The sequence below is a fragment of the Taurulus bubalis genome (genome assembly GCF_910589615.1).
Source record: "Taurulus bubalis genome assembly, chromosome: 8".
Lineage (NCBI taxonomy): Eukaryota > Metazoa > Chordata > Actinopteri > Perciformes > Cottidae > Taurulus > Taurulus bubalis.
In genome coordinates, this window is record NC_136596.1 from 7,752,689 (window position 1) to 7,780,603 (window position 27,915).

The window sequence follows — 27,915 nt, forward strand, 5'->3', positions numbered from 1 at the left end:
TCCACTCTAATTCTAAAAGAGAAAATCAAAAGTCTAATTTCAAGAGCGATTTACTTGCTTTGTTGTTGTCTGAAAGCTGACTACCATTGTCTATCTATGCGTTTGGTGCCACACTGTTCTTTTGTTTTCTCTATATTTGTCACATTGAGGTGGCAAAAAAATGTATTATATAATCATCAGTGGTGCGAAAACATGTCGTATAATTCGCAAAGGGCCATTAAAATGTTAACTTCCATCTTGCCAAATGCACTGGAGACAAACTGAGTGACATGGCTTTGCTCTCAGTGGCGAAATATTTCCATCAGAGACAGCTCCAGACCGATAACGCTGACAATCCTCCACGCTTTCTCCAAAAGATCATTTGCACAGCATTGGGCTGTGTCTTGACTGACCAATTTAAAAGTGATATGAGACTCACTCGGACAATTTCCTCCAATATAGGCTAAAGTACAGATAGGACATTGTAATCCGCCTGAGCTCATTGTCCAACACTGTCTTGTTCAGCTGATGGGAAAATGGAAAGAAATGGCTCCTTAAACTCGACTAGATGACAACAAATATTGAATTCAGGCTGCCATTTAGTGAGCTGCCATTGTTGCTTTATCTAAAAGTGACACCATGACCTTTTACATTGTGCTTCTGTTAAGAGTGTGATCCTCTTTACAAACAGTGTCTTCAGCCTAAGCATCATTACATATATGGTACAATAGCTAACTGGGGGGGAAAACAAAATAACATTGCAGTATATCAACTTATCGAGGAACAAAAGATAGTGCTTTTGATTGATTGATGTGTTCAGGTACATCACATACACATAGAAATTTGGCATGATGTGAAAAGTGCAGTTCAACAACACATTTTGATTTAGATACAGTGACAAATCTGACTTGAGATGAGATATGGCACCCAATACTTCCAACAGGGCAATGCAATCACAGCAATGCAAATCGGCGGCCATCACTCAAACCCAGAAACCTGAGGCTTCACTCAGCATGAATTACCTGTGGACAGGTAGTTAGGGCATGCAAATCACTGCTGAGTCACACTGATTCATGTCTACGAATCAAAAGAGAATCATGTACGACGGACAACAAATAAAAGAAGGAATGAACAAGAAATGATGAATGATGATTATTCTGGTTGTTTTGAGTGCATTAAACATGACGTAATCGGATTATCAAAATATAATTTGCACATCTCATTATGAGAGACAGCCGATGAAGCTAGTGTCCTGGTCAATCTATCTATCTGTGACTCTTTTGAGCCATAAAAAGACTATTTTTCATCTGACATTTATTAGTATGGAGCCTGTTAAAGACAAGAGTCAGACTAGAAATCAGCATATGAAACGCATTACATCTTTTATTCTGTTACAGTTCGAACCTACCCACTTAAATCATTGCTCAAGTTAATGAATATTTAAAAAAAGTGTCTCAATAGTCTAAAGTGGCAGTCTTGCTGTAATCCATCACAGTCTTCTATCTTTTTCTCTTCTTTTTCTGTATTCTCACACATGTTGTTAGAAGACAATCTAGATGGAATTTGATTTCCATCTTTGAGAGGAGTGGAGAGGAGAGACTTGGCAGGCATGAGAAAGCCACTTGAGAGCACTGAGACCTACATAGAATTAGATTGCTTTGGAATACACCCGTGAGATCACAATTACCATAACGAAGGTAAATCAAATGTTCAGCTGTCTTGATTGGAGAGAGAAACAGGCTAAGCAATGACTGGTTAGATAAATGATGGATAGATGGCAGATGGCACATACAAACCTGGGCCAGTTGTGAGCTAATCCCCGCCTAGAGGGCGAATTGACCATTATATAGTCTATGGCCTGCCAGACTAGATCAATCAATTACAACAAATAATGGAAAGCAAAAATATATATATATATTCATATGAATTTTCATTCCTTGTTTCTATGGCAGTGCCTTTCATAACCGATCTGATATAAAATATGGAATATATGGCTTGCATGCAATAACCAGCTAAAAAACTAATAAAAGTGGGAGAAAGCAATTTTCAGACTCAGGTTTGATGTTTGACCCAACACAGACACCCATACCTGTTTCATTCCTTCGTCATACCATGCTGGTTACTGCTTCCGGACAAATGGAGGGAGATGTATGGATGGAAAAACATAAGAGAAGACACAAGAGAGATGGCGTGGTGAGATGAGTACGGTGGAACATGAGCATGGCGTACACACATTAGACTACAAGGACACGGACGAACACAGATTGGGGCTAAACACCGAGGAACACGGAGATGTGTTTTAGTGGATAAGCAACAATATAGGCAAACGTGGTCACAAACATACAATAAAGTAAGTGTCCTTGTCAGAGAGAGCTCTTAGCGATATATGTGGTTTCCTGTTTGTCCTTTTGTATGTGCACGTGGCATACATACAAAAGGAAATAAAGCAGCCTGTGTTGTACACGTGTAAGCAGAATTGAAGTCTGCCTCAATTAGAGCAAATGTATATCCTTACCCTCAAGCCTACCATAATCATAATCAAAAATCCCCTCGGAGGAATATGCCCGCATATAGCACATCTTCACAAAACATACAAACATATAAATACAAAAAAATCAAAAGGGAAGTGGGGATGAAGAGTGAAGAAGTAAAAGAGAGGGAGCGAGAAGCTGGGTAAGGCAGCAGCACTGGGAGAGGACGCCAAGACAGTGGGAGGTCTGGAAAAGGGACAGAGAGTGGTGGCAGATGAGAGGAAGATCAAAGAGCTGGACGGCAGGATAACGAGTGGACATGCCAGTTCGATTTAGGATTTTTTTTAAACGTCCATCTATAGGTGATGAGACATACCTTGTGCTTTAATAGAAATAATTAGCAATAATGTTGTGTTTACCAGGGCACAAATCACTGGAGCTCAGATACAAATGAAACAATGACAAAGGACACTGCTGTTAATGAAGAATAAAAACAATAAACCGCTAATGATATGAGCAGCAAAAGCTGTAAATTAAAAAGTTGTTTGGAGTTGTTGTTGTGAAACTGGGTTGTGTTGGAATCCGTTGCAACCAGCCTCCACAAAGGAGAAAGCTACAATATTTTCACTCAACTCTACAGGCAGTAATTGTTCAATCCTCAAAACACAGGTTCCCGTCGGACGAGTTTACATCCTATGACATTTGAAGTTTGCGAGAAATGTTCATCTCCTGTATCTTATTTGTGGTTCTCTCTGCTCAAGTTCAGCCTCACACACCAATTGCAATTCATTTGATCAAAAATGTCCTGCATTAATCTAGAATCAACCGTTCTATAAATGCACCTCTGATAGTGCTGCTATATAAGTGGTTGGCAGGGGAGGCTTATAAAAGGCACACGAAGAGAAAGAAAATTCTGATTAGAAAGAATACTCACGACAAGTGAGGTTATTTCATTGTTGCCCTTACTTATTTGATAGAGCTGTAGAATATCCAATGAGGAAGGGAGCCATTATGAATTAATCATTCAAGGTGAATGCAAGGAGGGTGACGCAGAGGGCAGCACACTAAAGAGAAAATATTGCAGACAATTAACTTACGAGTTAGGGGATATTATGAGCAAAATATGACTTGCAGTGACAAAAGGAAACAAAACACAGAGTGAAAATGAGCAAGGAGCGAGGAAGTGAGAGAGGGATGCCTCTTGACGCCCGAGTTAAAATGTTAATCTGGTCTCGACCTTTTGGAACATATCTAAAGGGGCTGAGAGCCAGCAGGCACACGCACACACACTTGCATGCATATCTGCCGCAGTCAGACTCTGGGCCCCTAATTATGTTAACTCGCTACTCAAATAAATTAAAATGTGACCACAGATATGGTGTTTGGGACTGAAAGCTGGGGAGCCAGGAGGAGCAGGAGGGAGAGAGGAAATGATGGAGAGGAGAATCGACAGAGGGAAAAGAGAAACAGGTGGCGGATATAAAAAAAAAAGAAAGAAGGACAGAGGGTGAGATTTTAAGAAGCAGAGGGAGTCGAGAGGCAGAAATAACCTCTCTTCATTCATTACTGATAAGAGCAGTTATAGGGCAGCGACGAGACACATACTTTTGCAGGAAGGCATGTGTGCTGCGGCGCAAGATGTTTTTATGTGCTGTTTATCATTTTAAACACGTTTCCCCAAAATTTTGCTTGGCATATCTGGTGTCTTTGGTAAGTCACACACACACACACACACACACACACGCGCACACACACGATGCTTCGTCCTCTTAAAGACTTCACGACTTTGAACAGAGCATTGCTTTCATTCGTCTTTCACCTCTCCTTTCTATGTACAGTATCTGCTCCTTTTCTCTTCCGCCCTCATCATTACCCCGTCTCCCTTTCTTCATAAATCTATATCCTTCACCTTGTCTCGTTTTTGTCTGCACTTGAGTCGCTTCCCTCTGCTCTTTTTACCCTCCATTTCCTTTTCACACTTTTCTTTTGAGTTTGTTAGCCATCGTAAACCCTGCCCAATCCTTTTAACTCCCTTGTAGAGCTCCACACATGCAGCTATACGAGATCGAGCCTTTGAGGTCAGTCAGGAACTTTGGTACTCAAACCGCCACGGGACTTTTGGATCTGTGGACTCTGAAGTCTGTAAAATAGCAGCTAAAGATTCCCCTGCTTTGTCTTTGTTAAGTTTCACCATTCTCATATGGTGTCTGTATTGTCAACAGCTATTTATTGGAGCCCAGATACTTTATTCTTGTCCACAAACCTCTTTGTTATATTTTATATGTCCTTCATTTCCTTTGTCCTTGACTTGACTGCTTCTTCGAGTTTTCTTTACTTCCTTTCGCCCCTCCCATCCCCTCTCCCTTCTTCCCATCCTGTTCCTTTACCCTCTGTCACTCTTTCTCCTGGCCTTCTCAAATCCTCTCCTCATCTCCCCCCCCCCTCCCGCCGGTGTACCCAGTGTCATTGGTCGGATAATTATTTATTAACGTGTTTATTTCGCCACCGTCCCTGTCTGTTGCTGCCATCTGTGCCCAGTTAGGTGCCCGCCTCCCTGTGTCGTTCTGCCCTGCCCGTGGGGGAGAGAGCCATACATGGGGGCACAGATCAGAGACACACACACACTTCCTCTGCTCTTCATTCATTGACACGCACACCTTCTGCTGACGGCCCCCCCTCTCCTCTCCCTGTGCTGCCCCTGGGGCTAGGTGAGGCGAGCCGGGATGAGAGGCACGCAGCAGTAGCCACCACATCCCTTCTGTCCTGTTCAGTTCTGTTTGCTTTGTTCTCTTCTGTCAGCACTACCTATAGATGAAGGCAGCAGGAGTTTCCTTGATGAAGTTATTTAGAGGACACGGGAAGAAGGCACATATAGACAACTAATTCTGGATTGACTGAGGAATGTTTCGTCATGCGTTGAGGGCCACATAAGGTAACTTAAATGCACTGTATTCATTATTTTTTGCTTACTTTTTGTGCACTTGAAAATGTACTTTTCAAATGCCCCTAGGCTCATGATAAAAGCAGCTGAAAAAGCTGTAAATAGAGGAAATGTTGACTCCAATGAAACAAATCCAGATTTGGGCTTCTGCTTCAATATCTTTATTGAATAGAACATATTGCGCGGTGATGTATAACACGCTATTGCCACCTGAGTCCAATCCTGAAGGATTTAAGCAGCTGACTGTGCCACCGTCACCGTGTCGGTATATGACAAAGAGAGAGGAACGGAAACACAAAGAGAGAGAAAAGAATGAAACAAGGAGAAGGAGCGAGACGGAGAGAAAGAGGGAGTCAGAGAAAACCTGTGGGAATGCAAGGGGGGGAGGATTGTGTCATGCATCCTGGATCTCAATAAATAAACAGAACAACTATTCTCCATCTCTTCTCCTCCTTCTCTGCTCTTCTCACAAGCCGTTCCAAGTACCCTTTTGTCCATTCTCTCATCATGATCTCTATCCGTTGGCTTCTTGGCAGCCCGTGTCTCTCATCTCCTCTGCTCCCCACGGCAGCTTTCTTTCCATCCCTGCTTTTTTTTTGCTCCATTTCTCGCTGTATTTCTTCAGCTCTCACACGTCTCTCAGCATCAGTTTTTAGTTTTTTTTGTCTTTACATTCCTACTTCAATCTAACTGAGCTCCCTCTCCGTCTCATCGCGTCTGTCTGTGCGCATGCATGAGTCTAACTTTCTCTCTCCGGGTAGAGGAATCAGAGGGATGCTGGCAGAGGAGGTGGTCCTGGTTGCATCTATCAAGGAGCGGAGAGGAGTGTTGGTACTTCCTCGGGGATAGAGCCTCATTAGTGTGAATGGTACACGGGAGAGCATGTAGAGACTGTGTGTATATGTGTCTGTTTGAGTGCCTCTGTCTATAATTAGGAGTCACAGCGAGTAGCGCTGTGGATCAGAGTTAGATAAGTGCTCTGGCAGCTAGCCAGCACTGAAGCTAGCCTCATGTGTGCACACACAGACAAACAATCTCACACACACATACACACAGCTCCCACCTCTAAGGTTCTTGTATGGCACTGCAGTGCAGTTTTTGGGAATGATTTCGCTGCCGCCTCTCAAAAGTACCACCCGCAGATGGCAGGGGCCAGTTGGATATATCCAGTATTGCCTTGACAACATCCGACTCTAGCTGGAAACCACATCCACAGATGTGCGCTCACTCCCACACACCTGTACTTTATCATCTCCTGTCGGAGGCAGGCAACAAGGGAACCACAATGGGTACCCAAAACAGAGGATCAAAGACGTGATATGGCCACAGATGCATGCACACACACACACACACACACACACACACACTGAAACACTCAAAATAGGGAATAGCTTTTGCCCTCATTCAACCTGCACAGAACACACACACACACACACACACACACACACACACACACCCTCCGGCATGCGTCCCCCACCTGGGTAAAGGAATCTTTCATCTCGGCGTGACTGCCACTGGGCAGGCTTAGACACAGTTTCCTTCTCTCCACCTGCTACCCCTTCCCACTATGCCAATATAAGCAAACCACCTCTACCACGCCCTGCAAACTCATACACAAGCACTGTCTTTTCTTGGCAACCAACACATGTTTACAAGTCACCAAATCACAAAGAGACAATGCATGTACAACCAAAATGTATTTATAAAAGTTCAGAGAGCTCTGCTCCACCTAGAGCCTCCTCTGTCCGTCCTTTATGGTGCCCTGCGAAACGCTTCAGCCAAATGTAATGGTTCACTGCTTGAATCGAGTTTTGAGACTAGAGAGTATGTGCTGTCTGTGGGGCTTACGATGCCTTAGGTTTACCACTCAGTGCCACATTGCTATTTGTTTGACAAAGATCCAAATTTGGTGGAGCCTGAGGGAGGCTCAGCCTTGGCGAACGAGCAGGAAGCGTCACATGTTTTCTCACTGCTTGAGAGGCAAATTGGGCCCCCAGAAATACACATCTTTAACTCGAATGACTTAATTAGCAAAATTAGCACCAATACACATAAAAATAAGTGGAATTAGCCATTGCTATGGAGAGAAATACTGACTTTGTATTTCTAAAGAGAAGTCAGGAGTCTTTTCCAACTTGAAGTACATGCAGTCTGTGTCTTCTTTGGCACAAGCATCTAGTGGACATTATAGGAACTTCATCATGAGGCTATTCTGGCTGCAACACTCAACCAACACTCAGACATGGTGGTTGCCACTTGGTTTCACCTTGCTGAATAAATGGGGTTTGGCTCATTAATGTTGTTTGTCCTGCAACAGGTCCAGAAGTGACTAATAATTCAACAGCACAACATTACTGTCAGTCCTTGAGGAGTTTAATGAGCAGAAAGAATAGCCAAGACACACACACACACACACACACACACACACACACACACACACACACACACACACACGATAGTGGTGGACTTCATGCAGCAAATCTGGATGTTTGTGTAAAAATAACTCAACTACACACAAACACACAGACAGATAGACAAACATACACAAGGATGTAAGTCTGTAGGTGCCCTTGCACAAATTAAGCAAACAAATGAGGCTCTAATGGCTCTTACTGCTTCTTTTTGCATTGACCTTCAAACACAGCGGTTATATATCCCTGAGCATATGTGACACAGCCACACAGACACAAACAAACAAACAAATCAAACCCCCAGAAACTGGTCTTTTGTGCTTTATAGTTAACAATAGATTTGTCCTGATTGAGTGTGTGCGTGTGGAGTCAGGTCTTTGTGAGCATGTATTAATGCCTGGTGTGTTTCAATGTGTTGGTGGGTGGAGGTTGACCAAAGCCTGTCTGGATAAGGTCACGAGTCAAACATGTCAATAAAAAGGCCTATAGTGCCGTGACAGGCGGGGTTACAGATCATAGTGCAATAGCAGTCAGGGTTAAAGTCCACACATGAACAGGAAGAGGAAGGCTGGGACACTGCATTCACACATCGGGGCTCTTAATCCTAAAGCATGCTCAACTTCAGTACAGTCCAGCACAGTGCGGGTAGGTAGGCAGGAATCAGGACATGAGAAAAAAGTACACTTTGTTTAGCTTTCCCCCCCTGAGGCATTTTCACTTTGGGAAATTCCTGAACTTCCCTGCAACATAATATTGCATCGTGAGCTTAACCTTATTTTCACAGTACATTACAAAAAGCTACGGTCTGAATGCTATCTCTATGTTGGAAGATGACGAATTTCCATAAGTGAGAACATTTCCGCAAATGGAGGAGAAAAATAAAGTGCACCTTTAAAACCATGGTGACTGAATACTGACATTTGCAAATCTCTGAGTTTGTTATGTGTTAGGATACTATTAGCCAGTCTCATTTATAGAACTGGACAGTCCAGATAGCATCTTATAAATACATAACGTATGAATACCGTTTACTATTGGAGCAAAATACACATTTCGGTCCTTTCAAATGAGCTAGAATCTTTCAGGTATGCTTGAGTTGGCTTTTTAGGCACTTGAATGCCCTGAGACCGGAGTGTTTCTCACACTGTTCAATATCCGAAACCACGTCATTTGTCAAGATCATTGGCTTGTAACAGAAATGATCTGCACCATCGAATTGCAATAAAAGAGAAATTATCTGTACCACTGACTTATACTCGAACATAGATTTTTTTTTTTTCCCCCTCAGAAAATATGACATTGATTTTACATTGACTTCCAGCCGACAGAGCTGTTCTGTTGCATCGACGTAAAACACAGAAGAAATTATCTTGCTGCCAAGATCCTTCAGGGTCACCATCACTTTGGGGAGGATTATTCACGATAGGTACAATAGGCAGCATTCTTGTCTACATTACATGACAAGGTAGTGCAGGTGGCATTCTGAACTCAGAGGGTCTCCATACCAGGATTGATTAATACATAGACTGGCTCGCCTTAATCCATCCATCATGATTTCACTTCACATAATCAGCAGTGGATTATGTGACGGTATCTGCTTTAATGTAAGCCGGTCAGGCTTGTCAGGGCATGACATATCTGTATCTTTTGTTGCCATAACCATAAACACTTACGTTCCACTTAAACTACTCATTAATTAGTTTTGAACTCAGTGTAGGACTAATGTGTTTTTACACACTTAATACACTTGAGACAATTTGATTGTGGAAAACAAGTGGAAAAAGGCACACAGTACATGCTGATTTGTGAAGGAAAACAATTGCAGAGCAGAGTTCAATTGGCCTGTCGAGCCTTGAAGATTAATCAAACTTCAGTACCGAGACCCCTTGTTCTCCCATCTAGTATGATACATTAAGGTAGACCACCACAAGACACGGTCACGTCCAGTCAGGTGATATCAGAACGGAGACACTCACTTAGTGGTCTCCTTGACGACAAAGTGGCGCTCCCATGCGCCTTGATGCCCTGGAAACAGAAGACATGTTGACACAAAGAGCAACCAATAACAACAAAAAGAGGGAACAGAGACAAAGAGGGATTGTTGTTAGATCAGAGGAGAAAGCAATACCATATTTTGGTATCTTTCGCAGCAATCATAAATCAAGCGCCAACACTGACTGCCCAATAATGTGTGTTCATCAGTGGCAGATTGTCATTTCTCATTATGTGTAAATAACTGCAAACGTGTCTTTGCAAAGAGAACACATATACATATACATATATATATATATATATATATATATATATATATATATATATATATATAGATATATAGATATATATATATATATATATATATAGATATATAGATATAGGAGGTGCAAAGCAGCTTACAAAGTTGAGTGATTTCCATGTGACTCACCCACATGCTTAGCTCGTTTATTCATTCACTCACTCACTAACAGCTACAGTACATGTGTCGATTAAAATACCCGGCTATTTGCACTGGCTACACACTGAACAAAGACTCCCTTGCCTCCTTTCCATAATATTTAGAAAGAAGTGTGAGGTGCTTTGCGTCACCGGCTCCAGTTTTGATGAACAGAAGAAAAAATAGAGCTGGTGGGTGACGGCGCAGCAAGTACAGGGTTTAAAAATACTGGTGGTTTGTTGTTCATGTTCCCACACAGGGTTGTTTTTCTTGTACCCACACGGCTATTTCCTTGCCAAAAACAACAAACGTTACACAGATTCTACAACATTGTGCTGAGAAGCCATGAGACAAGGACATAATTTTGTTTTAGGCAAATGAGCAAACATGTATGCACAATGCCCAAAGAACAGCATTTCCATGGTCTGTTCCTCCACATAGCCAGCTATGTTATTCATATTAATGTTGTTCAAGCAGGTAATGCTCTGTTCCTTTTACTAATTATTTTGAATAACAAAACAGTGAAACAAACTGCATGAAGTGATATGATTAGTAAACCCTGCATCATCTTTTAATATGCCAGAGAAAACACAGTTGGTCTATACACTTGCATTTAAATGATAATTTGTAATCCTGCTACTGTTATAGTATTTTAAATCCAATATGGCGACCACATTTTGCTGACTGCATATTAATGGTTTGGGAGTATTTGTCCTTTAGCCTCAATATGAAGGTCTGCTCAGGAGCTTAGCTTTAAGTGGATATTTAAGAACACTGTAGTGTTAATCATACTGCCTTAATGAGTGGATGCTTTGTTATGGTAATATAGTTAAATATTCTTGCGTTAACAATACTTTGGACTGCAATGTATTAGACTTGTAGGCTTTATTATTTAAACTATAAATATTGCCAAGCTAAAAATGTACAGTTCACAATAATACATGAGAAGTACAATAAGCTGGTTGTGGTCGCATCAAAGCAACACAAGTGTAAATGAAGACTATTTATAGATACTTTTTTTAAACATGCGTATATGCAGATTGACGCCACTTTCATAGCTATGTAGTTAGAGTCAGTTAGATTATTTTAGCCAAAGTTTGGAAACATGTGAAAACAGCTAGCCGTGCTCTGTTCCAAGGAAACAGAATCTACCAGCACCTATGAAGCTCACGAGTTGACACGTTATATCACGTTTGTTTAGCTTGTTAAAAAAAAAAATGCAGGACAATTCAGTACAGTACCAATGTGTGTCAAAACATAATGGTGTTCATGTTTATAATTTACAGTGCAGTTTGTCACGTATTTAGGATGAGGAATATAAAGAAGGTGTTGGAAAGTATGGGCAGGTAAATACTGCAAACACACCAACACATAATGTGCATAACTATTGAACAGTTGTACTGCTATCACCTTGCGACCTCAGCTAGCTGCTGATCCACAGAAACAATGTAATGCTGTACTACACTAATTATAACAATAAGTCACATTCTGGCACACATGCACACGCGGCTCTAATCCTAACAAGCAGATGGAAAGAGATCTTGAACAGTAAAAGTTGATGGCAACATAAAACTGCAATAAAATACTCTACTCTACCTACCTACCAACTTACCTATCTATCTATCCGTCCATAGGACCAGCATTGTCTACAAACAACTCCAGGAATGCAGATCAACAACACTGCAGTGATAGAAACCAACTCATCTCCTGCCCCCAGAGCCAATATCCTGCTACATTTGATCTTGGACCTCCTTCACAGTCAACAGCCGTCACACTTTCACAACTCGCCACAGAGACTAGCTGGATTGAACTTTTAGTCTCAGAGTAAACATAAATAACAGCACAAGAGCTGAAAACAGCACAAACCAACAGTGAATAAGAGGGGAGGAGAGGGTTAACAACAGTTGGAGGGAAACTGTAATAGAGGATGAGCAATGACAGTGAGGGGTAAGGCAGGGCGAAAGATTAACGGTAATAAAAGAGAGGAATGAGAGGAGGGAGGGAGGAAATGTGAACAGAGAGAGATATACAGGTTAGAGGCCGACCATGAAGATGAGACTGTAGAAAGGCAGAGCGAGAGGATATCAAGGAATTAATGGGTGAGAAACATGCGAAAGAGACAGATGTCGGAGGCAAATAGAAGACTGATGGGAAAAGAAAGAAAGCAAAAGTTTGAGAAGAACGACATACAGTTTAAAAGCCAGAAGAATAATATAATGGAAAGGGGGGAGACCAGAGCGGAAAGGTAGTAAGGGACCAGTGACGGAGAAAGGAGGAGCAATATGAAGATAGAGAGAGATCAGAGAGAAAGAAAGGGACATTCAAGGGCATTTTTATGAAGAGAGGAAGAGAGAGGAAGAAAAGAAGGATTAGGGACATCATACATTTATAGAAGAAAGATTGAAGGACCAGAAGACTGACAGACATAAAAATAATGTATATAACCTAAGTAGGACAGAAAACTGCCTCTCTGGTGCTCAGCCTCCATCTCCTCCTCTTTCTCTCCATCTGTCTTTCTTATTTCTATCCTTAGCAGCACTATTACTCAGTCAGGACTACCATCGTACAAAATTATCTAGTTTACAGGAATAGGAGTTGGAGACCTACATAGCACTGGACCCTCCATCCTCCTGCTTAAATTATCACAGGCGTGGTGACGCAGATCCATGTGATCTCTGTCATCACACACACTAATTCAGGGTTCCCCAGACCCAGCATGATACATAAACACCAACCAATGGTGTTCATGAGGAGAGCTCCCTCAGCAGGGGGTCTGCTGAACACGATCCGTGCCACAACCGTACACAGCAATGATATTTTGACAAAAGTACAGGCAAGCTAGACCAAAGCCTTCTTTTTCTGCTGACCCTCTGGATCAATAACCCCGGACAAAAACATCCCCCAGAACAAAGGCAAAGAAAAGTAATCGATGGCCGTTCTGCTTTAGTTTGTACAAGTGATCATATTCATATACAGCTGGAAGGAGGCAACCGTTATTAGCGCGAGACGTACGCAGGGAAAGGTAGACTTTCGGGAGGAAGATTGTTAATACTTGAACTCAACCCCCAAACAAATACGCCCTTCAGATTTACGCCCACTGACTTCTTCTGTATACACACGTGGGCTTTTCCCTTGTGCATGAGCACCAGCGCCCCCTGATGCTGATGAGCTGGAACAGTGCTGTCGTATGTCACAGTATTATCAAAGGGATATTGACTGACACTTACAACCCATTTTTCATGAATGTTGTGGATGTATCAGTTACGAGGATTTGCAAATTGACTTTGCATGTGAGTGCTGTGAAAAATGATATATATAAAACACTTGCTATATCCCTTAACAGTGCACGGTTTCAAGATAAAAAAAAACACAGGGATGAAGAACAGATAAAGTACTGGCTAGGTGAGGACATATCAAAGGGTGATCTAACCAGAAAAGCAGACTGGAAAGATCCAAGTGCAAGAACAAATGTCCAAACATCCAAAGTACAAAGCTAGTTCTCTCAGATGAAAACAGAACAGCTGTTTTGTTTTGTTTTAGCACACAGTACATTGTAAATGGGAAGGAAGACAAGTGTTTCTTTTCTTGATAATTTGCCTTTTGTCCTGCTCAGGGATTCTGTATAAGCAGAGTAAACACGTCCTTTGTTTAGAGAATCCCATCTCCACCTCATGCTTTTGATAAGGTCTTACAGGGACATATCTGATTATCCCTTCCCTATTTGTATTGCCTTGTCTTGGCATTGCCTATTAGTTACTTTTAACTGATCAATCTGCTATTTAGAAGGAGTAGTGTCGGGATAACTCATACAAATAAAGTTGGCTGTACTTTATGTTTGCAAGTATAGTAGTATTTGTTGAATTACTTGTTTTTATTAAAAAAAGTAGCAGCAGCAAAACATGTCAAATGTTCATCATATCGCTCTTTTTCTCTTCCATCCATTAACAATCTGATGTGCTATCCACACAATATACATATTAAATCACTTACTAACCAGTGATCTTGAGTTATATGTGCATGTCTTCATATGGAATGACTTATCGAGCTCAAATTGATGACGTAAAATAAGTCCCTCCATACTCTGTATACTTCTCTTTTGAGATGGAGAGAGATGAAAAGCAGAATAAGAGACAAAGAGGAAAGAACATGCATTATGTATTTAAATGTTTCTCCATTCAAATGTAATAGCCCATGAACAGGCGATAAACGATCCTCAACTATCTCTCAGCTCTCACTCTTTTCAGAAGCGACTAAAACGAGAGGGGGTGAAGTGTGGGGTGGGTGTGAAGGCAGGACAAAAAGAGAGTAACAAGCTCACATTTATTATATCTGCGATCTTGTATGTGCATGGCTCTATGCATGCATTAAGATTCATTTACACACACAACCTCACAAACGATGTGGGTTTTTCTTTTCTTCCCGTTTTATTTTGAAGTCCTTGTCTCGTGTGTCCTCTGTGTCCCTGCACTTCCTGCCCCTGTGGTTGTCTGCCCTGTCCCTGATTGTTTCCTGCTGTTTCCAATCACCTGCACCTTCCCCTTGGATTTAAACCCTGTTTGTCTCCTGCCCCAGTGTCGGATTGTACTGCGTGTTAACTGTGTGTAGACCGTTTGTTTGTCCTGTCAGATTCCAGTTTTTGATTCCTGTTCAATTCCTGTTTTGATTCCTGTTTTGTTCCTCTGCCTTTTTTGACCTGGTCTGTTTTAAAGCCTGTCCTAGTTTTTTGGAGAATAATTTACTTTAAACAGTTGTTGGCATTTTGGGTCCTCACTTTGTAGCCAATCCTGACACAAACACTCCTTTGCAAATGTCAGTGTCCTGGAATAAAAACCTTTTTTTTTTCTTCTTGTTTTTTGTGGACCGACCACATGACAGATAGAGCGAGCTATAGAGCTGCTTGTTGCAGCTGAAAAAAAGGAGAAAATAAAGTAAAGTTGCACAAATCTAGGGAGAATAGAAAATGACAGAGAGGAGAGTGACAAAGACGGAGCGAGAGTGAGCTAACCATCAAGAGCTTTTTAAATCCCCCCATAACATTTTCCTTTTAAGAATGCCCATGAAATTAGCTCCCTGAAAGAAAGCAATCTCAATCGATTCAATCCCCTCCACAAAAAAAAACCGTTCAAACAGTCACCATACCTCTAGTTTTAAAGAGTCTCTGCGGGACATTAAATAGATTCTCGCCTTTTCTCTGGTTCACACTTTTCAATTTGTGTTGGGCCCTCTTACTACAATGCACCTTGCCAGCTTCAGGTGGATATGTGGCTCTTTTTCCATTCGCGGCTCTCACAAGGTCCAAGAATACCATGTGCATATGTAGATCCACCTGTTGTCCACTTATCAAAAGACTGTTTCAGTATGTGACTCACGCAGGGTCAAAATTACGACAAAATATTCTATGTGTACTCTCTGGAAACTATAATGGCAATATGATGCATCTGCTGATGTATGCCTTATTTATATTTGAGGATTGAACTTAGATAAGTTTGTAGATCACATTCCCAAAGCATTACCATGCCTTCACTTTTTCAGCATTCTGACAAATTTACAACTGTAATTTGCCATCATATATGAAAAATCTAAAGCGGGTTTGGCTTTATTTACAGCTGAAGAAGATCACGATGGCATCTGTTAGATTGAAAGGGCCCCTTAATAAATCACTGTATGGGAGGATGTAGGTGTGTTATGAATGCAAAATGGTCCATTATTCATTATAGCTTTGACAACACGGTGAATTTACAATTACTAACTACAGTTGTGAGAGCTAACAAGCTAACAAGGTAAGCATACTAGCTGTCTCTCTAATTTGAGTTAGAGAGACAGTTTCTCTAAACTCAAATTCATTGCAAACATAAATTTGCAAGCTCAATGCAACTTGCCAGTGAGGAGTGAGGCATGCACTGCTACCATCGGAAGAACGTTTACTTCTCTGACCCTCCAGAATACAGCAACACACAACGTATGCCGTTTAAAGTCCTAGGACAGCGTGTCGGATTCCTTAAGGCCCCCGAAAACCTTGGTGAGGCGAGCAGAGGCACTTCTAAAAGCTAACTTCTCCGCTTTCGGGGATCAGCGAACAACTGAGTGAGGAAAAGTAGGAGGACGTTCCAGAAAAAGAAGGAGGGAGAGAGGATGAGTGCGACAGTCGACCTCGTGAAGTGGCAGAAGCAGTAGAAATAGCTGCCCCACTTATAGACACTTTCTGTTGCTCGCCGATTGTCCTCGATGCACTGGGGTAGCTAACCTATATAGGCCTGCTGCACGCTGCGGCATCTCCCACACACTCACATACACACATGAACGTGCACTCTGCGTGTGTGTCTCTCTCTCTGTCTCACACTCTCTCTCTCTCTGCTGAACACACACATATATGCACACATGGAAGGGAAGGGGGAGGCTAAAATCAGGCCACACATGCTGTAGCTACTGCTGAGTTAAGTCACCTGTGCTGCTAGCCTAGCTTGCTAGCGGGCAGCCAGCTGCTCCTCTAATTAAGAGCCCATCTACTCAAGGGGTCTGAGCATATGGAGGCCTCCGTACCTAGGAACTGGTTTTATAATAGATAGCAATGTCATACGCTTGAGTACCGGCCAGCATTCCGAAAGTTGGACGTGCTGCATTAGGACGATAAGGTTGTTGTGGTCCTGGCCAGACACTGTGCAGTGAAGGAGTCACTACGACTCCTCCAACATACGCTCTGAGACGGCAATGAGCCTGTGCAGTTGATGTTCAAGTATTGCCCTACTCCTTTCAAATGGACCAATGCCGTATATCATCTAGTGTGCCATATTGTGCTGTTTTCCACCTGCAGAGCAGATGAGACAGTTAGTGGCACTACTTGAGTTTGAATGATTAACCGCAAATTAATCAAAGCACTTCACCTCGGAGAGGTGGTATAATTGAGGATCTTCAAAGATTAAATCTCCCCTCATACACACTGTACTGTAGGACAGAAATATATTTCTCTCTTTCCTCCCGATGAGGCAAATCAATGTGTCTGAAAATACTTTTAATTAAATTAATGGAAATAAACCGGAAAAAATGACCAGAACTAATAACAACGTAAAAATGCCTGTCCATTTTTTTTTTTTTGTCGTAAAACAAAGTACTTCAACTAAATGCAGTCTTTGTTAGTGCCATTACCATTGAAATCTGTGAATTATGATATGTGAGGCATGACAACACAAACGAGCAGAATATTGAATTAATTATAACGTCTGAGGTATAAATGCAATCTATTTGACTGAAGTTTCTTTGTAGTTTTATTGACTTTGCTGTCCAGGGCCAAGACTAATGGTGGCTTCACAAAACAAGCGCACACACACACACACACACACACACACACACACACACACACACACACACACACATACACACACACACACACACACAGCATGGAAAGACACACTGAATGACAAACACACGGGCAGGTGGACAGATTTCCACACTTACACATACTGCACACCCAAACCCACACCCTTGCTGGCTGTAGCCTCCAATACTGACAAATATACTATGTGGGGCCATTGCAGGCTACATTATGAGAGATGCATTAGTCAGTGATGGCAAATGGAGCATAGCGCAGACATATCTAAAGATGCCGTGTGTGTTAGTGCGTTTGTAGAAAGAAAGACACGTAAGACGTAGGAAAAGAAAAAAACTGATTACGTAAGAATGATGACAGTTATCATAAAACTGTTTATCTGCCTGGACTCTCCTCTACAGATTCCCTCGCTTTGTGACACGTTTGACGCCAAACACGTCACAAAGCAGTTTGGACAACCACTTTCATGACGTGATCCATTTTTAACAACTTGCAACACACTGCCTCCTGGTGCAAAATACAGTCAAATGTCCAAAAACCTCCATTCTCCATTTGCAGCTTGTACTTTCTCCCTGAATTTCTCCCGATCATTGATGGTGCACCGTCTGTAGCCACACTGACAGCACAGGTCCAGTCCACTCCGACCCGGTCCAGCGCTTCAACGAGAGCACTAAAAAAATGTATTCACTGTAGTAGTGTCTGTCATAGGTACCAACTCAAGGAACTCCTCGGTGACCGCCAAAGTCTCATCAACACCACGAATAAATACGGCCAGTTGAGCAACATCTGTAATGTCAGAACTGTCATCGTTTGCAACTGAAAAATGGTACAAATTACTTGACTTTATGCTTATTTTGGCTATCCAAATCTGCTGAAAGATCGGCAATCCTATCCCACAGTATTGTCACAGTATTATTCCTCGTTAGGCTAATGTTGGCAAAAGGCCTCTCCTGTCAGCTGATTTACTGTCTTTACGGTCATGTGAGGGGGCAGGTATGTGTTCCGTCTGCAGTCTCTAATTTGAGTTGCACACTTTGTTTCAGCACAGAAAAACCAAATTCAGAGTGAATAACTTAATAGGATCTTGTTCCACTACTAAGTCCACATATCAAACTAGTCTGTTGTGGTTCAATGAAAGCAAAAAAAAGCAAAGGCTGCAAGATCATGGAGCAATAGGCATGACTGAAATCCAAAGATTAAGGAGGCAAGAATGAACTGGACAAAAGATGTTCACTTAGCTCCGTGAAAAATCAGAAGACAATAAAACCCTCTTGCTTTCTACAAGGAAACACACTCTGGACCATTTCCTTTTTTTCCCAATGGGGTCTGGCAAATGAAGCACCTGAAGCTTAGCAGGCTAATTTCTGTGGCAGTAGACTTGTGGCTGGAATGAACAACATGATGTGTATTAGCGGAATCATTACTGGGCATTTAACTCTTTCTTCCTTTACAGTTACAGTACGGGAGATTCCTCAAGACGCACTACTCCACTGTGAAACTGTGAGCACATCATAGAGGGAAGAGCAGCTCTTTGAAGGGCACAAAAGGTGCCGATGTGATTTGCCATGATTGTAATGCATTTTCTGATCATATGTGCAGTTCTCAGAGGTACACAGCTAATTACATTATTTTGTTTAAATCTCTGCATCCAAGTACAATCATATAAAGTAAGTGCTCTGCAAAGCCAATAACTAAAGCAGAGTATTCTGCAGCACAAACATACACAGGTGTATTTCTGCTATGTGCATTCATTTTTCATTGACACTATGATATGTCAAACATTATCTGTGTGCATATGTGTTTGTGTGTACGTCACTATATGTTAGTGTGAGTATTGTGCACACAATGAAACAGCTTTCCCTCTCTTTAACTATGTTTCTGCAGGACTAAAGGTATAAAGAAACTTTCAGAGGAGATGAAAAATGTGTTTTAAAACAAGGAGACAAGAAACAAAGAAACAGACCCCAAACTTTGCTCCTGTTTCTGTTATAAGCAGCCATTTTTAGACAGTCATCCATTAAGTCTGCTGCGTTCCCATACTGTCAGCCTCTAGTGAAGCCAAAGAGGCCATGTCAAGGGCCTAGGTAGGAAGCAGCACAGCACCCTCTCTCAGCACTGTGGGAATTGGAGGAAGGAGGGGAGAGCAGGTAGTGGACTATAATATGAATGTCACTGCAGTACAACATCTTTCAAATGAGTAAGATGGATTATTGCTTGAGCTCAATGTGAGAATGCTCTTAAAGAAATGGGAAAGAAAAGAAGAAAGAAAGGGGCGGCTGTGGCTCAGCTTTAAATACATTGCCACAGAAAGGATAACAAAGAAAGACGACAGAGAAGGAAGAGGCTTGCAGTAAAGATTTTTGTGAAAATTGATTTTCATTTAGTTATTTGTAATCTTATAGATTCAGGCGTTCTTACATAAAGCACATTCCCCCATGCTTGAAATGCAGCACAGAGTGCGTTGTTTGCGTCTGTCAGAGCGAGAGAGAGAGAGTGTGTGTGTGTGTGTGTGTGTGTGTGTGTGTGTGTGTGTGTGGTCTGTGTGCGTCTCACCTCTGGCCCCATGTGTTCTGTCTGTGTTGCGCGGTCAGTCATTTGGCAGTCTTTCATCTTCTGGGCAGCTTTGGCACTCTCCTGCATACAAAACAAACACACACACATCAGCCGTGTCCAAAATGTTGTGAAAAAAAGAACATCAAATATGAATAAATATGAAAAACTAAATGGTCTCTCTCCCGGCAGACTTAGTATAGCAGGCTTCCCTGCATAACTAGCAATCAAGAGAAAAGACAACCTCTGCACCTTTTCAGAACATTAGAACCAAATCCTGTTCTCCCTCTTCGACTGCCTCTCCTGGAAATCCAAAAGGTCATAAAACTGTGCTGAATTGCAGGATAACTTTTCCACAGCAATATTGGACGGGACCCTCCTCAAAGTGCACCAGTAGAGAAGAATTCATAAAAAGTGACAGCTAGCACTGGCCAGCCGACAAGAAAAATGTCCTTCTGCGATATAATGAATAGGTTTCCTTTGGCAGATTTACAGACGGATGTGTAGAGAGAAAAGTGTTTGCCCTGTCCTTCAAAGTACAGCCCTTTTAACATGACCAGGGTACCTCTATGTGATTATTTTGAAAAGGCAGTTTGCTGGTCGTCTATTTCCACCGTCGCTAATCATTCTGTCATGCTAGCCCTACGCTGCTCATGGGCAGGGGAACAGAACGGGTTGAAAGTTGCACTGGATATGAAATATTGAAAAACTCATTATCCTTGACTTAATTGCCAGAAATAAGACACGGTGCAAGGATGGGTTAATGGTAAGGAGAATGAAATAAAGTTAATGTATGATATGGCTCTAAACCCAATACACTGTCCTGTTCAAATCCAGCAGAGGCCAGCTGACAGATACCTTCAAAATCAGTTTTCATTGGTCATGCCCATGCACACATAAAAAGCAAAAGGGTCTTTCCGCGGTTAAATGTTGCAGTTGGAGCACAGCCCTTCAACAAAATGCAGCAGCAGAGAGAGGGGAGACAAGTCATAAATAGTGACAGCTAGTGATAGCCAGCCAGCTAGCAGGTCCTTCTCGGAGATAATTAATAGGTTTTCACTGGCAGATTTACAGACGGAGGCAGAGCGAAAAGAGCGTTGGCTATGAGCTGCCCTTTCCTTCCAAATGATGCACTTTAACTTGGCTGTGTGAGGCAAGGTATCCCTTTCATGACACTCGCTAAGACACATATAGAAATTCACAAATGGGCACAAGGACAACATGGACCCACAAATGTACAACTTCATGAATTTGAAACATTGACACAATGAACTTTGTTCCCAGGACAGACTTATGGAGTGGACTAAAAATAAGGTGAGGCTGTGGCTGCAGTAAGGACACCGGCTGGACTTGACAATGTACACACAAACAGATATAGGCACACTTTAAACACACACAAGCAGTACATGTCTGGAAATCAAATCCAGCTGGTAGCGGGAGCCTAAACATCCCTGTTAGAGAGAAGTGTCATTCAAGGGTGATCAGCATCTGTGTGTGTTTGTGCGTGGCCCAAAGTCTGATGGATGAGTCCCGAGAGCGTAAGAGTGAGATACAACACCTCTACAATACACAAGGGGTGGAGGGGTAATGAGAAAAAGGAGAAGTTAACCCCATGTAAATAGAAAAGGGTGATCAAACTGTATACCGACTTGGAGACTTAAAAAATGTGTCATGCGAAATTCTATATTTTTCTTATTATCAACAAATCCTGAACAATGACTTTATTGCATCGGAAGCCTGATGCGGTTTAGCTTGAAGCCACACTAGCAATGGCTGACATGTTCCTTCATAACCATAAACGCTTCAATTTTTTTTTTATTAAATCCCACATACAGCTGCTGTAAATAATCCTGAATACAAATGCACTATTCACTCTTGTTTTATCAACGCTTGCTAAAAAAGAAAACACAGTGCCATGCTGTTTTAGGAAACTTCTCATCCTTGTTAAAAATGGTGACCTGTTTTTAAAAATGTGCATCTTCAGTAGGAATGAAAATGAAATGTATTCTTGGTTAATAAGCTCTTGACAACGTCACTATAATCTTTTGATAATCTTACATCTTTATTTATTTAATTCTTATCAACTATAATATAACATCTACTGTCGCAGCCTCCAGACAAATGAATCATTCTGAGCTACGAAGAACTGCCACGGTGAAATACTGTCATACATAGATAGATATGGTTCCATTTCACATGGAAATGGAACCATAAATAATTGGAAAATATATTATAGGCTGCTGCATGTATTTATAAAAAAAGACAGAAAACGAGCTACAAGGAATTATTGACTGCAATTAAAAGGGTGTTTTAGTGTGTGAGCCTGACACGGAGATACATTATGGTTAAAATGTCTTAATACAGCTCCTTTCTGGTCTGGTCTGAGTAGTAAGTAACTCCAGACACAGCTGTGTTGTGGGGAAACCGTACCTTTGCATGTAGGCATCTGAGTGGCCATTTAGGGAGAAAAGATGGTTGGCTATCCAGTCGTTTCATGAAGGCAGAACAAAATCATTTTAGGGGCTTATTACATGCCTGCTGTGACAGCCCAGATACCTTTTTTTGGTCAGAGAATTTGATTTACCAACTACTGTCGGGATGCAATGTGAATTTTGACAAATATCACCAAAAAACGGTGGCCTGCACTAGCTTTACCTCGACATTAAGCGCACACAGTGCTGACACAGCCCATGGAGAAAGAGGAGAGAGAGAAGTTAGGTGCTACTGAGGGAGAAAAATGAGATACGACTGCCAGAAAGTCATCAAACAAACAGATGCCAAATGAGACTCAAGTCAGTGGGTTGGACTGGCATCTCATTACAGCGCCATAACGCTGGCACATTATGCTGCTAAGGCCTGGCATAATGTCTGCATTACATTGCTTTGATGGAACAGGTGACAAATTATGGATGTGCAAATGACAAATGATGAAAAACGTTGCCGTGTGGAGAATTTTCGCAGATGATCCAACATCGAGCTTCCAAAAGGGTGGAGAGAAACAAAGCCAACACTATTTCACGTTTAAATCCCCATTTTCATGTGTGATTTGGTAATATCAAATATCCAAACATGGAAATGAATCCATGCTTTCCATCCTCGTCTGTGGGGGCAGATTTGTGAAAACATTATAGTTCTCTCTTGGCTGGACTGAAGTCCCAATCATAATTCTGCTATTACATTAAATTGGTGGGAACACGCAGTTTACATTAACAAAGATGGAAAAGATGGGCTCTCTGGTGCCACACTGCTGTGACTTCAAGCCAACGATAAAACCCTTCCCACATTCATTTCCCCTATCTCTCTGTGATCGGTCTTTCCTGTCACTCCGCCCTCTGCTGTCTCACGCAGCAGAACATCATGAGAAGAAGGAAAACTGACAACGCTGTTTGGCAAATCCAAAAGTTAAACTTTCCAGTTCTTTGAAATGTTTGAAAGAGAATGAAAAATGGTGCTTCAAAGGCAATTAGTCTTTAATTCATACCCGTAAAACAAATAATTCAAAAACATTCAAGCTAGTTCAATTATTAATTTCAAAGCTTAGAAAAACAGGGATCCAGAGAAAGAAGCTGAGATAGAGATGAAATTAGAGCAAAACCTTCCATATATTAATGTCTGACACTATATGAGTTGCTTTTCTTACACGACTCGTACACGACCGTATTATAAATAAACATTTTGATTTATCGGATTTGTTGATATTTGTCATAACTGCACATCATGTGTACCTCGCTGAACGACCATCATCTGAACCATCTTCTGGCTGGCAGCTGCTATCTAATACTATTTCTGGATGTGAGGAAGTCAAATTGGAGCTGTCGTTTTATTTTATTTATTTTTTTTAAATCCGTTGAGAAATCTTAATCTTACATTACAGATCTATCAACTTTAAAACTACCGCCGATACATTAAAAGCTTGTATGTCCTCTGCGGCCTTAGTTGGATTCAAAATGAACACACAATCATTGTGTTTTGTCTGGTCAACTTGCTGCTGGTCAAAGATGCTGAATACTTTTTATACAGACTGTCGCTAAAAGACATTTTGAACATCAAAACACTACCGTGGCAAAAAAAGTCGATTTGGTGGTTAGACATCAAGAAAAATGCTGACGATGTCTCACATTGCATTCACATTTAAACACAAACCTCACCAGTTCATTGTGGAGTCTGAGAATCAGTTCGTCTTTCTCTCTCAGCTGTTGCAGCAAGGCCTCCTCTCTGCCGGGATCCTAGACACAAGCAACAAGACATCACATTACTTAGGACACTGCATGATTTATATCATATTCCATATTCCCGCAAAAGCAATACATAGAGCCTAAGAGAATGACAACATACGAAAGGCGTGTGCATGTGCGTGCATTTGCATGGGAATTTCTGACTCTGTCCATAAAAGTTTACGTGTGTTTGCAAGTATTTTATGTGCATTTATTAGCGTGTTATATTGCTGGTCTCGCTAGTGTGTGTGTGTGTGTGTGTGTGTGTGTGTGTGTGTGTGTGTGTGTGTGTCATGCATGTAGCAGGCAATGTGATCTCCTCTGCTCCCTACGTGTCTGTGATAAACTTGGCGTGTCCTATGGCGGCCCCCCAGAGCACAAAGCACTTTGATGTGACCTTGTGTTGTCAGGGGACATTACTGTGGGGAAGATGGAGCGCAGCAACCCGGGACAGAAGACAGGAGAGGGAGGAGAGTAATAATACTAATAAAAATAACTTTATTCTTATGGCACCTTTCAAAACAACCGTTACAAAGTGCTTCACAGCTACAGCAACAACAAAAAAGAGATGGTTGTAAATAATCCTAAAAAGGGCATTATGTCACATTAAAATGTGTTTGATGTTTATGATGCATCATGTTTATGACTATATTTGTGCTGCAATTGTTATTCGAGTCTCGTTTATCCGATGCACAAATTGAGTTCACCCAAGTAAAATGATGTGACATGACTTGTGTTTCAAAGTTACTGAAGGGAAAAACAGCAAAATATAAAGTCTGACGACCAGCAGGGTTTTCTAAAGTCCAGTTATTTGACTGTCAACAACCAAGAGGGAGCTGGCAGAAGATCTCAGGCTACACAAGGACTCATGGGGAGGTCCGAAATCAGGCTGCAGACTTAGCAGTACTGATTCAAACGATTCTGAAAGTGACAGGTAGCTAAGATGTGGAGAGAGAGAGAGAGAAGAACCGAGGGAGTAAGAGGAAAGCAATAACAGAGCGAGAGAGAAGGGGCAGATGACCGTCAGACGGTCATTACCTCTTCAAGGACATAAAAAGAGGGGCAAGATAACAGAAGTAAAATGAGGCGGAGACGGGAGGAAAGGGGGACAGTGACAGAGAAGGAGAGGACAGAGAGGGCCTGAGGCTGAGCATGATGGTCTGAGACCGTGGGGAGCCATGTAGCTAAAGGACAGAGAGTCAGAGGGAGACCACAGGGAACCATATATCTACTACAACGTCCTTCAAATGACCTCTCTGATGCAAACACAGCCTGCTAGTCTGACCCTCAAGTCACATCAATAATGGGAAATGCACAAATATAACTTGTGTGTTAAATTGTGATTGCTATGATGACCCTAAATGGATAAATAACTGTGTGAGGAAATATAAAAGGAGCTTGACAGAAAAGTTGAAACAGGGCTTCTGCAGGGTTTACTAAGTTCAATTTGAGACTTTTTAACCCATTTTACCACCACATAGATTGCAATTTAGCCAACATCATGTAAAAATAAACTGCAAGGATTCAATTAAATTACTTATAAAAACCCCTGGGCCCAGAAAAGCAGATGAAATGGATTGATGGATTAACCAATAATAAATTATTAATTTACTTAAAAAGGAATATATGCAGGAAATGTCTTTAAAAAAAACTATGTAATGATAAATACAACCATATTATCTCTTAATCATCACTTATGCACCCCATAGAAGTCTGTGGTGGTGTCTCCATCTACACAGACGTTGCCCTCGGGACATTTCAGGGCGTCAGCAAAGGGCCTTCGGGCCCCGCGTTGGGGCCAGTAAGCAGGGTGTGAAGCCGCCGCTGTGTGCTTGTATGTGCTTCAGTGTTTAACACACACATACACACACACACATACACACACACACACACACACACACACACACACACACACACACACACACACACACACACGTTTGTGTTCGCTTGTGTTTGCTACTGGTCTGTTGGTTCAGTGGCCTCATTAGACTCATTCGTCATTTTTAAAGTCGGAGTCCATGATTCCGGGTTACAAATTCAGCGGCTCTATCCTCACGGTCCACTAGCTATCCGTTTTGTAAGTGGTATGAAGAAAATCCGGTGTTCATACACAGCCCTGGCTCTGTATATGGGAAATAAACAAAGTGGATCAGGCTCAGCCACCGGCACCACTCTGTGACCCGTGGTGGTCACAGATGCGCTCCTAGGCCTCCAGTATGTCAAAATGATGGACGGCATTTAGATCCTTCATCCTTCAGATCTTTCATTCATTGTTAAAAAGGGAATTCAGTCCATGAAGAAAAATATTAGCCTCAGCATTCACTTCAGCATTCTTGGCCAAAAACAGCGTGAAGTGGGCTCAGGTTGCCCTTTGCAGAAAGTTACAGAAACAGAAGTAGCACCAGTGTATTTAATGATGGTGGTGGGGCGAGGGGGGTGGTGGGGGGGGACAAGTGTCTCAAAAAGTGTTGATGGGTTTTGTTTTACTGGCTCCCTGATTTTACAGGTCTAATTGATGTTTAGGTATGTGTGGGGGCTTCAGATAGACAAAAGAGAATGGTCAAGGAGGACAAAGCTAAAAGCTTCGCTAAGTGCTTCCATGGTAATAAAACCAACAAAAAAATACTTTCCCTCTCGGAAATAGAAAAACAATTAACAAAACAAATAGGGATATGTTTTTTCTCCTCCTGCCAAAGCACAGCACTAAAATTACTAACATGAGATTTGGAAGGGACCGAAAAACCACTAACATGCTGTGACAATTACTACATTAGTCAGTCTCTTAAATTAATCTCACCCGAATAGGACTAAAGGCTGTTCTAAATGAGCTGTCTGGCTACAACCGCACAGTGTGTATGCTCTTGTGCCGTGTGTGTGTGTGTGTGTGTGTGTGTGTGTGTGTGTGTGTGTGTGTGTGTGTGTGTGTGTGTGTGTGTGTGTGTGTGTGTGTGTGTGTGTGTGTGTGTGTGTGTGTGTGTGTGTGTGGTGCGCATGGCACTGCATGTATATCAGTAGTTGTGTCTCAAATGTTCAGACAAGGCTTATGAATAAATCCATGTCGACTTAAATGACTTGCATGGTTTGTTTACGGGTCAGACGAGACCGTAAGAGTATAAACAGAAAGTGAGAGAAGGAGATGGCTATAACCTGTGGGAGGAACACAGAAGGATCATAAAGAGAGAGATAGAGATAATGTACCTCAACGAGGCCTCGCAGACATAAATGCCAATGGACTCATGCTTATATGACCTCAATGGGATGACATACAATTAAGAAAAAGTGTAATGGCCTTGCTTTGTTGCTGAGCAAACCTACCATGTCCTATCCTACAAAATTCATTAACAAAAGAAAGACAATAACAAACATGGAACAAAAATTTGAAACTTTACTCTGCTTGCTAAAAGAAGCACCACAATGTGCATTTAGTCACCCATCAGGTGGCGTTCCAACCAATTGTTCAAAGCTGAATTGAATGGAAAAGGCTGTGGAGGAAAAGCGGGGCATGCAAATTTATTTCTAATGTGATTGGAATAGCCTCAGTGGGGATAAATCTGATCAAAATCACTGGAGTGCATCCACTTTATGTGATTTTGT

General features: G+C 41.8%; 1 protein-coding gene across 1 annotated transcript in view; it reads right to left on the minus strand.

The window, feature by feature from the left end:
• ccser1 (coiled-coil serine-rich protein 1) overlaps positions 1 to 27,915 on the minus strand; it is a gene marked incomplete at both ends in the record, with an annotated part of 104,828 nt that overhangs the window by 27,588 nt on the left and 49,325 nt on the right. Inside the window, 2 exons of the mRNA XM_079221709.1 lie at positions 20,111 to 20,191; positions 24,256 to 24,333. Coding sequence (XP_079077835.1) covers positions 20,111 to 20,191; positions 24,256 to 24,333 — 159 coding nt within the window. The remainder of the gene's footprint in view (positions 1 to 20,110; positions 20,192 to 24,255; positions 24,334 to 27,915) is intronic.